Source organism: Chelonia mydas, chromosome 16, assembly GCF_015237465.2.
Source record: "Chelonia mydas isolate rCheMyd1 chromosome 16, rCheMyd1.pri.v2, whole genome shotgun sequence".
Classification (NCBI taxonomy): Eukaryota; Metazoa; Chordata; order Testudines; family Cheloniidae; genus Chelonia; species Chelonia mydas.
Window position 1 is genome coordinate 9646543 of NC_057857.1, and position 13850 is coordinate 9660392.

A 13850-nucleotide genomic window follows, 5' to 3' on the forward strand; every position below is an offset into this window, starting at 1 on the left:
GGCAAGGATGGTTTGCCAGGAAAGCAGGCCACAGGCTAACGGAGACGACGCCCGAGACCCAGGACTGGCTCCCGCCCGAGAAGCTGCGATGCGGCACACACGGCACGGAGACCTCGCTGCACTATGGTGAACAAAAACCACCACCGAATCAGAGGCCCTGGCGAGAGTTTCCTCCCTTTGAAGCACTGATCAAGAATATGCCTGCAGTACAGTCGCACATGAGCGAGCGAGCAGCCAGGTTCCCTACGCGAAGGCTGCTGCCCGATTCTGTTTTTTTTTAAAGCATTTGAAGCTGGGTGTCTCAGAGCATGCACTCGACTGAGCAAGAGGAGAGCGGAGGCCATGAATGGGATGGCTGCCAACCAGCGCCTCCGAGATCAGCTACCACCTCCTAATGACCCTCTGGTACATTTGGGAGCCAGCTGTTTGGCCAGCAGGGAGGGAGTAAATAGGAAGGGAAGCGACAAACCTTTCTTCTCGAACTCGGGCTTCTCCTCCCCGCCCCTGCCCAGGCTCTCCAGCGTCCGCGTCACCTGGCTGCCGAACTCGTCTTCCCTCGCGCCAGGCTCCACCTGCTGCGGGACCTCGTCCTCGTCCTCGAAGTCGTAGTCATCCAGGATGGGCGTCTCGCGGATGGGCATGCCGATGACGGAGTTGTGAGCCTGCAGGCGCGAGTTGCGGAAGCTCTCCCGGGCCTGCGGGCCCAGCAGCACCGAGGGGATGTAGTGGATCTCGTGGGTGGCTTCGGTGCTGGCACTCTTCTGGGGGATCCGGCGGCGCTTGTGCCATCGCCGCTGGGCATACAGCGCCACCGTGAACACCAGCAGGAGCAGAAGCAGAGCGATCAGGCCACCCTGCCGGAGAGCAAAGGAGAAGCATTAACAGAAGCTCAGAGTTTGCATTGCTCTGTTCCCTCCAGACCCCGCAAGGGACCAGGACAGCATCACCATCTCCCCTCCTCCCCCATTTCTGGAGCACCCTTTCATCTGGGATGATCCCAAAGCACTTTGCAAAGTGCCAGCTGTCAGGAAAACCAACACACTCGCTCCTGAAATGCAGCCACCTCTGGGGTGGAGGCAGCAGCCAGGAAACCTAACAAGCACACAGCATGTTGCATGGGCAGGAAAGCTTCTGGCCAAGGACAAAGGGCCAACACTTTAGTCCAAAAAACAGGGGTGGGGGGGAAAGATCTGAAGTCTCAGCAGAGCAGAGGGGATGTCAGAAGGTCTCAGCCAAAAGATGCCGGCACAGCAAACTGCATGGGACTCAATTTCCATGGGGCAGGGTCAATTCTATTAGCGGCTGATCCAGCTAATCTGACTCATTAGATATCAAGCTACATATTGCAATAGCTCCCACTCCCTCCTGGTAGCAACGGGGCGATTATCTAAGAACAGAATGAAGATAAAGCAAAGTGCCCCACCATTGCAAACCCCCGAAACTAGATGCGCTGCACCAGTGAGAATTATCCTGGTTACCAGCACATCTACACTGGAGGGGTTGCATGGGTGCCATTACAGAGGTGTTTAATGGAGAGCGCACACTTCAAGAACTTACAGGATAGGGGTACGTCCACACCGCAGCTCAGGTGGACGTACCTGCACTAGCTGTAACCTAGTTAGCCGGATAAAACCAGCAGTTGAAGATGAGGCAGCCTGGACTATACCCTTGGAACGTACTTGCATATCCAGCCCGTAATGAAGCCTGCACTCTCACGGATGTTTTTAGCCATCTAGCAAGATTACCGTTAGTGTGGGTACATCTGCATGAGCTGCAGACCACATTCCCAGCTGCAATGAAGACGTACCTATCTGGCCCCCATTATCATGATATCGGAGGGCCTCAAAATATTTATGCATTTATCCTTAACACCCCTGGGAGGCAGGGCGGTGCTGCTATCCACATTGTACGGCTCGGGAGCGGAGACAGAGACACCGAGTGACTTGCCCAAGGTCACGCAATGTTTGTGGCAGAGCAGTGAATTGTATCTGGATCTCAGACTAGCACCATCGCCATTGGGCCACCTTTCCTACAGCTGGTGAGCAACACCGCTCTTCAGGAACCAGTCGGACAATTCCGGGGCCCAGTCTTTCCTTCTCCAAGCCAAAGACGATCTTATCAAATATATCACTGCAATGGATTTATATATTTATATCTATTATTTACATTGAACATCTCACCATCACTAAATTTATCCTTACCTCCCCACTCCCTGGTCAGGTAGGGAAGCTTTATTCCTCATTCTGCAGATGGGGAGGCTGTGGCAGAGGCAAGAGTTGACCCTGGATCAACTGCCTCCCGGCCCAGTGCCTCAGCCCAAGGCTACCCCTCTGAAACAGTATCGCACACGCCCTCCTGGCAGATGCACTGATGGGAACAGTGGTAAAAGTGCTTCCTAATGCAGGTCCATCCTCAGAGGTGATCTCTCCAAGTGAAGTCACCCAGGCTGGGCAGCAATGGAGAAGTCTTCATTGTCACAGTCCACACTGCACCTGTTCTGGAGGTCTGTCTTTCAAGTGGGCACCTAACGCAGGCAGGCAAGAGAAATGCGCTTGCCATTTGCAAGCCGCTCTGAGACCCCCGCTGCAGCTTCCAGTCAGTTTCGTATTGTGGCAGACAAATATCCCAGGGCAGGTAAATCAGGAGTGGTGTGAACAATCAGGGCTTTATAGCGTGACATGTAACTGCTGGGGCAGGGGAGGAATTTATATTGGAAAATGAATGCCCAAATCCAGGAACTTTACAAACCGTGTAACTGACATGTAAATATTTCATCTGTATTCCGTAAAAACACTGTGAGTGCACAGAGAGATCTGAGACACAAACAGGATAATCTATAAAAAGCTAGCGTCTAAAAAATGTGATTCACAAGATGAGTTAGCTTGGGAGACAGACCCTCAGCCAACGACAGCGGGATGGATCCAGCAGACTCACTCGCTGCTTTCACAATAGTGCAATCTTTGCCCGTGTTCTGAGCCGGTTCCACCCTAATGCAGTCACACTCAACTTCAAAAGAAAGCCGCCGAGGAATACACAATATCACACGTGATGCAGATGGCGAGATGCCACGTACACCCACAGGGTCGTGCACGGCAGTCTTCTAGCACGCCCCTACGCCCCCTGCACATTCATGCATGGTGGGTGGATCTCACAATCGCACCCACAAGGTCACGAGTGTGGTGAATGGGTCCCCGTGCACCCCAAAACCCACACGGCCATGTGGGGTGGATGAGCATCACCCGTCCACCCCCACAAAGTCCTACTCATGTACAACTGAACGGTCTCACGCTCACAAACCCGCCTAGTGGCTTCTGGTAGACACATACACAGCCGGCACGCTTGTGTATAGTGGATGGAATGGGTCCTCTTGCAGTGTTGTGTATGGTAAAGAAGCCACTCACACCCCCAGCCTTCAGGCACAGGTACCCATCCACAGCCTATTTCCACAAGTTACACCTGCTTTTTTATCCCCCCAACCCCTACCCAATGGAAAACCTCTTGGCCTCTAAGTTACCAAGAGTAACGGAGGCAGTGTCCCTGTCAGAGATGGAAAGAGATCAGGAATAGAGAGGTCTGCTCAGAGCCCGGGGTGCCCTGGGACGTGGGGGAAGTCTCAGGAAGTGTTGGTTTGGTTGTGGAGGGCTGGGAAGCGTGCGAAGCAGTCCTTGGTTGCTAGGTCCTGGGGGCACCACCTGGACCTTTGCTTCTCCAGTGGTATATGGTATATTTGGTCATGAATCCAGCAGCTGGTTGCCTGGAGCACCAGGGAGCAGCATTAGGAGGCGAGGAAAGATTGCCATAAGGAGGGGGCCTCTGAGGAGCCCACAGCTTTCCTGGGCCAGCCCAATCTGCCGTAAAAACGCAATATGGCAGCTCTCATTAGGATCCCCTCCCCAGCCTCATCTGTTTTCTCATTTGGTTCTGTAATGGACACTAATAGGAAGAAGGGCTCAGGGAGGCGGAATGACTTTGCTCAGCATGACTTTCCCAATTTAGCAGACAGTGTCTGTCAGGAAACCGAACGCATTAGTGGCCAGAAAAGGCTCCTGCAGCTGTGACTGGGAGAAGGGCACACAAGGGGAGGATCACAGACTGCGTGAGGATTCTTCCTCGGCGCTCAGGATCAGGGGAGACTAAGGGTACCCAAGAGAGTTTGAAAAAGAGGGAATCCATCTTCTGTTCCCCTGTGTGTGTGCACACAGTGCCTTGCACAATGGGGTCCCAGTCCATGACTGGGACTCTAAGGCATGACAGTGATATGATTTATAATGTTTCTTGGAGCTCCGCATCCAGGCAGGTCATGGCCTCTTGGGAGAGTCATTCATGGGGGTGGGGAGTTTCCACCTGTTGATTTATGACACACCCAGCTGTACCACTTCATCCACTCGACCACACAGCCACAGAGACCCTGCAGCAAGGGTCTCCCCGGAGGGCAACATGGCGACACCATGACATAAGGGCGATGCACAATCCCCACCCTGCAGTGACTGGAACCCCTGGGGACGCTGTGGCCATTCAGCTGCAGCAATCCTGCATGTGTAACCCACCGGTGGGTGTCTTAAAAGTCCCCCTCCGTGCTGAGGTGCAGAGGATACGAGTTCTTACAACCCCTCCACTACAGACCGCTAGCTCAAGCGGTGGCAGCTCAAGATTTTAGCTCTGGAGCATCCCGGTCCAACCCTGAGGTCAGCCAAGATGGCGGCCTTCACGCACGACGAGGTACAGCACGTCCTATGACCGTCCAGTGGCCTTACAGCGGAGCTGCCTGTGGCATCACACAACGCTCCTGCAGCAGCCGGCGGACGAGCTCACGCTGTCCGGTCAGTCAGTTTCATGGAAGGGGAGGTAGGAAGCAGGTAGGCTGGATTTACGAGGAATGAGGCCGCAGAGCTCTGAGCTCCATCAGATAAGAAGGGCGGAGCGGGAGACACAAAGGAATTTTTAGAAGACAACACCCTCACCCATCCCGCCCTGGCTTCAGAACCAAGTGGGAGCAGGCAGAGACTGGCAAACGAGAATCTCTTCTGGGGTGTTAGCCTCTGGCCGCAAACAGGAGATCCTCCCGCAAAGCACATGCAATTTGCCAGCAGGAGCTTTCCATTACCCAAGTGCTGTGTATCAGCGTTCAGGTGTCTAAATGCAGGGCCTGCTGGAGATCATCCCTGCTGCCCACCTCCAGCCCAGGGACACAGCCTCGTGGCTGTTAGCTTAGGAGGAGCGGCAGAGTCAGACTGGAACCCACCTATCAAGCTGCGTGAGTGAAAGTGGCAGCTGGAAAGCTAGGAATGGAGATGTTCAGGCTGCCTTAGGCCAGTGAAAGCTCTGCACCATTCAGCACCGGACCTGGCTGTTTCCTCAACAGCAGGAATGGACACCCCAGCGATCTGAGTGCATTCGAATAGCCGAAGTGTCCCCCCACAGCTCTGATAGGCTCCCCCCTGCCCTAACACTTGGAGCCAAGAAGAGTGCCCTCTGCTTGCTCCTAACGCCCTACCGCTCAGACAGGGAAAGGGGACATGCCCCCTTATACGCTCACCAGAGCAGGTCAGGAACTTTTCCGTGAAATCATCCTCAGAAAATGCCAACTCCTCAAAAATGAAGCTTTTCTCAGACACGTCCCTGTGTCTGTTCACCAGGAAGGTTTCTCTGGTTCAGGATGCAATTATTGGCCAAAACCAGAAACCCACCCACCCCAGAATAGCCAACAGCCTGGCGCAGGGCCCTCACCTGGGACGGGGGAGACTGGGGAGAATTTCTAGGAGGCTGAAACAGGCACAGCACAGCTCTGGACCTGGCTCTCCCAAGAGCATGCTCTAGCCAATGGGCTAGTGGCTCTTCAGGGGTGGGATGTCTCTCAGAACGGAAGTCTGGTTTTCCGGACAGCCCTAATGCTCAGTGCCCCGTTCAAACAGTTCCCTGCAGGCACCGTCCTCCACAGACATTTCCTCTCCCTACCTAGGGGTCTGCGACTGATCCAGAAGAAAGTCTGAGCACTGGGGGGAAAAGCCCTGGACAGCCATGGACATTCCTACCATTGGAAAAGCACCTGCCAACTGGAGCCAGAGGAGGGAAGGAAAAGTGTGAAGGGATCAAATGTGACATTGATCTGAACCATTGGTGAAAGGGGAGCCACTCTGGCTGCCAGGGGCCTGCAGCTGGCACACCAGATTAACACAGCGTCCACCCACGGCTGCTGCAGTCAGATGTGGTTTGGGGAAGTAGTTTGAACCACGACAAATAAAATTGTCAGTCTATTGTATTGGGCCCACCGAGATGTTTCTGCTTCAGGGATATCACAAACTGCACAGAGCCACAGACATGATTAGTCTGATGTTCCCTCCTCCGGCCTGGAGTTAGCCTATGCCATTGAAGATTACAAGGCTGGTGCAAGTGAATCCCCTGCCAAACCACTTGGTTGAATGCCTTGTCTTCAAGGCCAAGGGCAGCTTTCTCTTCCAACTCCTCCTCCGCACCAAACTGCTCTGCCAAGGAGAGAAGGGGGGGAGAACAGGTGGGGAGCCAGGTCAGATGTGTCTTTGTGCAGGGAAGTAGGGGAACACTGTATAGAGGTTTCCTGTTACATTTGTGACAGACTCCAGCCAGTCCCTGATGGGATGGGGGCCCCCCCATGACCTCGAGTGCCCCTGCAGCAGCAAGTTGGGCAGCGGGGTCTGAACCAACTCAAGCCGGCTGGGAAAGGGCAGAAATGTGCAAATCCTCCCCCTACGCAAAACATCAAGGAGGAGGCCTTTTAATCCCTCCCCGAGCGCAGCCAGGCCCCAAGCCGCGGGCAGCAACGCAGTCTCCCCCGATGTGTGGCGAAACGTGGCTCATGTACTCAGACTGCTGGGGGAGCACACACGAGGAATACTAACCGTCAGCATTCCGGGGGCCGCTGCCCGGAGCCAGCACCGCATGCCCTGTCGCTGCACAGGAGACTTCTCTTGGCCAGAGCCACAGGCCCCCTGCTCTCCCCAGTTCGACACAGATCGATAGCCCCTGCGGGCTGCTCACAGCTGGTCCCAGGAAGACTCAGTGGACCTCCCCAGGCCTTCCCTGCTCTGCCAGTGCTTGGCGGAAGCAATCCATCGCACACCGGGCACCGCTACCGAGCGGCACTCTTAAAAAAAAAAGAAACAAAAAGAGCTCCTCATTTGCAGCTCATTCTCTTTTCCGTCCCTGACCTCAGTGCGAACAGCGCCCGGTTTACACACCACACACACACAGATAGGAGAGCTTCCTGAAAAAAAAAGTCAAACTTAGGAGGCATTGAAGCCGGCCTCATTTTAATCTATTTTTCATGTTAAATTATCCAACTGAGGGAGAGGGAGAGAGAAAGGGGAAGGAATGGATAATATGAGAAATGTTTTATTTGACAATGTGTCATTTGGAAACTGATTATTTCTGTCTCAGGGCTTTTTAATATTCTCGAACAATGGCCGAGTCGCGAGGGGATTGGGTATTCTGAGGCTGGATTTATAATACTCTGTTCTGCAGTGATAAGAACACAGGCCTTTAATCCTCCGAGCTGTGAACATGCATATTCTCCCACGTAATGTCCTTCTCCCTGCACTGCTCCGTGCCCCCAGAGTCAGCCGAGTCCCGAAGGGGAATGGGACCGCCGAGACGTGAGGGCGCTCTAAGCAGGCTTCCTCAGCCCATCCAACACAAGGGACTGGTTGAAGCCCTCATGAAGGCAACACCCGACGCTAACTCCTGCTGCGGAGGCCTGGGGTGTGCATGGACCTGCGTACAGTCGTGGTGCTCACAAGTCAGGCTCCAGGGATAAGGGGATCAGGATGAAGGCAATTCCGTTGCAAGTTGCCAACACACAGCGAGGGCAGGGGAGCGCTCTCCCCCCTGCTCCAGGGCTCTAGGGATAGTGGGCATAAACCAAGTCTACCTGCAACAGAGGTGGCTTGGGAATTGGGCGTCACCATGGACGTCAGGGAAAGGAGAGGTAAACTCAGACCACGAGAGCTACTGCTTAGCACTGGGAAAGGGGGACAAGTGAAGCCAGCCAGATGTAGCAGGAGCTCTGGGAGGACTGCCCAGCCATCTTAATGGCATCCACAGGTGTCCATTTAGAACCAGCTAAATACTTTTCCACCTCCCGCGACATGGATGGCCGCTGGGCCACGTAGATGGGGAACACAAATGGGGAGCGGGTATGGCAGAAGGGGAACCAGAGTTTGAAAGAGTAAAATGAGTCACCGATACAAAATGCAGCTCCAGGACTCAGCAGTTGGTGGAGGATGTGGGAGACAAGAAATCTGTGGGTAGCAGATTTGAGTCAAAGGATTAAAGAAAGAGGAGGGCTCCCTCCAAGCCCGCATCACTGCCTGGCAAGCGGAGTGAGAGTTTGTGTAGTTTATGTGAGCTACAAAGTCCTTGATGACAATATTGTTACCCGTGGGTGAGAAATAAACACTCAATGGTACCAATGAATTTGGGTGTACACCTATCAGGAATAGCTGACAGATTCCCAATAGCAAGGTGCTCCAATGCTAACAGCCAGTGTTAGAAACACCATGGTAAGCCCTGCTATATCCCATAACATGTCTAGATCAACCCTAAGTAGTATAAATACGGCGCCGTGACAGTCTGTACCCCTACGTTCACCCCTTTTACAAGACTAAGTTTAATTCTGTATAAAGCATACTGTGGAAGGTATCATTTGAAAACTCATGATTTGCTGATCGTTATTGTCCTGGTAAAATGTGTGGCAACATTGTTAAAAATATAAAATTCTACCATATGATATTACCAAGACGTGTTCTGGAGGGCAGTCGCATACAATTCCCCAGAGAGAAAAGGCCAGCCAACTCTTCAGGCAAGAGTCACTGAGATCAAATAGACCACCACCTGATTAAGTGGTCACTCTTCTCCAGGCGAGAATGTGTGGGCAAAAAAACCCTACATTTTGACAAAGAAGCAGTTTAAGGCCCCTGGCCACACAGACTTTCAGTCTCCTGAACATCAGCTGGATACAAGTCTTGTGCAAGAAAAAGGGCTTTAAGAGGAGAGGGCAGACACCCCATCATCTCTCCCTGGCTCTCTACTCACGGCCTCGTCAACACCTGAAGAACAAAGGAAGCAGCTTTGGACTGGGGGAGAGATCCCGCCTGAAAGAGGTTTAGCCAGTAACATTGCTGGAACATGCGGTGGGAGAGACCTTTGCTTTGTAGTCACTTAGCTTGTTAAGTCAGGTGTTAGTTGTGTTTTACCTTTTATTTCCTTATAACCAATTCCACCTTATGTGCCTCATTACTTGTGATGACTTAAAATGTATCTTTCTGTAGTTAATAAATCTCTTTTGTTGTTTTAGCTAAACCAGTGTGTTTGGATTGAAGTGTTAGGGAAACTCCATTTGGGATAACAAGATTTGTACATATATCATTCTCTAGTAATAAATGACAGATTTTAGTGTATTGTCTAGGAGGGTGCGGGGCAGTCCAAACGCACATATCTGGGGGAAAGTCTGGGCCTGGGAGATTGCTGGTATCCTAGTGTAAGTCAGGAGCTGGAGCAACTCATACAGTTTAGGTGGGAGTGATATACATGCTGGAGGCTGGGTGTGAGCAGACCAGGAGTGGGAGCTTTCAGAGTGAAGCAGTGCAAAAGGCACCCCAGGATGGGGAATTGAGGGGACACCACAATCCATCAGTCCAGACTGTAACTTGGGTATTGTCATAGACACAGGCCTCTCATACAGGGCCCAGGCCTTGCCTTCTCCTGGGCTTGAAAGCATTCGGTTCTCAACCCTGCCTGGACTCAGAGAGAAGGAAGAGTAAGGGTTGCCCCTGAAGTTGTCTCACCTGCAGTGAATTCTGGTTGCCATTTTTATCGGAGAAGTGGACCTTTGGGACAGGAGCATGTGAATATTCTTTTCCCAGGTGGACAGTGCTTGGACGGAGGGCTGCAGGGGAAAGGCAGGGCTTGTCTACACCACGGAGCCAATGCCGGCGTGAGCCCCTTAGCACAGATACAGCGCACCCTAACAGATTTTCTGCTGGCACAACTACACCTCCCACCCAGGCATGCGGACAGAAGCGGCACAGTTGTGACTACGTGGGGGTTTTGGCCAGCATAGCTAGGTCTACTGGGGGGTAGGGAGGGGGATTTTTTTCCCCCACACTCCAAGCCAACATAGCGAGGCTGGCAAGACTTTGCAGTGTAGACTCATTCTTTCCCCACCCATTCTACAAACCTAGTGAAGGCATACCCTAAGTCCAGAACTGGACATCACTAAAAGGGAAATCGAACCTCACACCTCTAGATCTTAACACATGGAGCTTTCCTTCCTGAGCTAAAAGCACCCAGCCCTCTTAGCTAGGACTACAGCAGACTCAACAACTTCTATCTGTGTGCCAGCCACCACGGCGGGAGAACAAAGCGCTGCGTTGTGTGCACATGCGTTACATCTGCGCTAGAGCTTCTGGACTCGATGTCACTTGAGCTAACGGATTGCCAGATTAATCAGAGCTAGCTCGCGTGGCTGTAAATTCGAGTGTTCACACTCCATAAATGTTTGCTCCAGGAAACATCTGTTCCTGGTCATAGTTCGTCCTAGGCTGAATCCTAGAGCAAACCACAACCAGATGCCGACATTTGGGAGCATCTACAACAGTGTTCGTTAACTAGCAACCAATTAGCTTGAGGTACAGCACAACCAAAGCTTTATGTAGACAAAGCCCACAGAAGAGGTCTATCAGTTCCCTGGTCTGCGGCGTGGTACTTCTGTATACACATCCTGCAAACCGTATCAGCTTGTTTGGACACAACACCACATTGCAAAAACTCCTCGCTCTCCTCCTTCAAAACCCCTCCTTTGCCGAGATGGCTGCAAAAGACTAGGCAATGCTGGTGTACTTCCTATCACAGTGACCAATGTGGTCTCATTGTTTCCTTCTAGTCCTCCATGTGTCTGGATCCATCTGCTGTCTCTTGTCTTCAGTTGTAAACACTTTGAGGCAGGAAGGGTGTTTTTGTTTGTGTTTGTACAGAACCTAGCACAGTGGGGTCCTGGCCATGACTGGGGCTCCTAGGTGGCACTGTAATTAGTAAGAACAACAGCAAGGCCGTGTGAGATTGACTGTCGGCTCTCATCCCTAAGGCCTCCTGCTTCTCAGATCTCTCCCTCCCTCAGGCCGTGCTTACACCAGCATTTTTCTTCAAGTTTCCATCAGCGCATTAGCGCCCATGCAGCTCCACCAGAGGTACCAATGACAGGACTGCTGGCATCAAGCACCCTATCATCTAACCCTGCTCAGAGCGGGGTAAGCCACCGCAGCAAACCTCCCAGCACAGGTACCTCTGATGGAGCTGCACCGAGTGGTAGCTTGGAGGAAAACTGCCATGCATGTCAGAGACTATTTTGCCCAGATACACTGTAGGAGTTCACGTTTCTCCAGAGCAAACATCAATCTGTTATTTCCTGCCCACATTAGCCCCCACCCCAAGATCCCTTTGTGTTATGGCTCCATCTTCCCCCTGTGCAGCACCTCCCAATGTTATTTCTTCTGCAAATCTTAATTAATGTGCTGTTAGCTCCTTCCTTCAGCTCACTAATGATGATGAATAAGACTGCTCTCAGCAGAATGCTCTCTCTCTTACACACGCTCCCACGTATCATGCCCTTCTTTGCATCCTGTGGTTTCCACACACCCCTAGGCCGAGGACTTTTCCCTATACAACATTTGTTACACAAGCTCCTTCAAACCCTAGAGGAACCATTAGGTCAGGCGAAAGGCCCATCCTAGCATTCCTTCTCCTACAGTCACCTTCTTAAATGACCCCCAGATCTCCACTGCAGCTGACCCACATTATCTCTGAACAGTATGGAACAGCTTTGAAAGGCATGTTGTGCCACTGATGGTAATAACACGCTGCCCCTTCTGTAGCACCTTCCAGCTGAGGCGCTCCCAGGAATTTACAAACATTAATTAAACCTCACACGCCCTGCAAGGTAAGTTATTGTCTTCATCCCCATAGTAGAGAATCTGAGAAAACTGAAGTCAGTGCAGAAACTGAGGCCAAGAGGTTGCCCTGTTCTGTTCATTCTCTCTGAAACAGCTGTTACCAGCCACTGTCAGATGACAAGATACTGGGCTAGATAGACCATTGGTCTGACCCAGTACAGCCATGCTTATGTTCTTGGGTTAAATGACTTGTTCACGGCCACACAGGAAGTCAGTGGCAGAGAAGAATCCAAAATAAAGCCTTTCTTTTCACCATGGCTGTTTGTGGGGGAGGAGGCCTGCCAATGGGGCAGGATTTTTATGGGCGATGTTGGAGATGTGGGTGGGAAGGAAGTGAGAAGAGTTAGGTGTAAGGGGAAGCGATCAGCTCGGTACCTAAAGGATTTCGGGGTGGACATGTCAAGAGTTAGCTCTGCTTGTGTGTCACTAAGGTACATTCGTTGCCCACCTTGGCTGGCAGTGAATTCACTGATAGCATGCAGCTTTTGTGGTCTTCAGTGGATAGCATTAGCCTCTCATGTTAAATAGTTCTAGTAATCCTTGCATAGCACAGATCCACAATGAGCTAAAGAGACCCTAGAACTGCATGGCTGGCAAGTATTCTTATCCCCATTGGGCAGATAGGAAAACCGAGGCATCAGAAGGTCAGAGAGTAAGTCAATGAAAGAGAGAAAACTGGTTTAAAATAAACAGCAGCTCAGATCACTAGACCATATCCCTCTCCAAAAAAAACGCCTCAATGAAACATGATAAGAGGCAAATTGTTAGGGCACATTCTACCTACATGTCCACATCCCCTTTTGAGCCCGGAGTCAGCAAAGCCCACCGCAGCATGTGCTTAACATTACGCATGTACTTAAGTTCCATTCGAGTCAATAGGGCTTAAGCACATGCTTCAAAGCTTTGCCCAATCGGGACGGTTTACTGAACTGGGGCTTTGGACAAAAGCGTATTATTTCCTGTATTCCTCCATAGCTCTCCTGACACTCAGATGGGTCTGAGCTCTCATGATGACTGGGCACCCTCTTTTTTATCCTGGTCCCATCTACCCCTGCCCAGAGGCGACAAACGGTTGCAAAACTGCCTTAGCAGCGACACACTCAAGCGCTCTACTGCTGGGAACATGAAGATAAGTGGAAGGGGCTAAATTTGGCACTGAAGTTTACTGGTGCAGATGGATTTACACTGGCGCAGCCACATGCAGAGTCTGGCCCAGGAATTTAAGAATTAGGGCTCCCACAGTAACACTAAGTCAGCCCCCATGTGTGTGCCATATGGATATCTAGCCTATACGCTACCCCACCCATACGCACACAGCACATAAATTTAATAGCATACACAGCCCTACAAAGCCTAGCATAAGTACAAGAACAGTTACAGCTGCTGTGGGAACTACAAACTTTAAAATCCCAGACCCATTCGTATTAAAAATCTCAGACAAAGTCACATTTCCCTATAGTTTTATTTAAAAGAAAAAATACATTGAATGTTTTGCTGGGGACAAGCGGCAAGGTGAGCCTGCCAATCAGACAGTCCGTACCATTCAAACGTACAGTGTGATGTTCGTTGGAATGGTCTCCCCGGGATAGTCTATACGCAGGCATCGGAAGAAAAGCAGCTGCTGAACAAACAGATCACGCCACTAACTGGAGCTACACATCTTGGGAGGGTAACAGTTCAAACTATTTCTACGCTACATTTCTTCAAATCATTTGCCCTTGGTGGGCTAGGTACAAAAGGTGATTTTATTAAAAACTTGCCAGCCAACGTGTTTTAAAATCTGAGCCTAGACAGGGCTCATCATTGCTTTTAACAGGTCAGCCGGTTTAGAGTTAACCCTCGGCTTCCCTCTAGGATTCACCAGAACCA

General features: G+C 51.4%; 1 protein-coding gene across 2 annotated transcripts in view; it reads right to left on the reverse strand.

Annotated features, from left to right (window-relative positions):
• The window catches only part of ASTN2 (astrotactin 2), a 592122-nt gene that overhangs the window by 451705 nt on the left and 126567 nt on the right, over positions 1–13850 (reverse strand). For both annotated transcript variants that reach the window (XM_043530271.1, XM_037879485.2), the window contains exon 3: positions 470–854. In XM_043530271.1, the coding sequence (XP_043386206.1) occupies positions 470–854 (385 nt within the window). The remainder of the gene's footprint in view (positions 1–469; positions 855–13850) is intronic.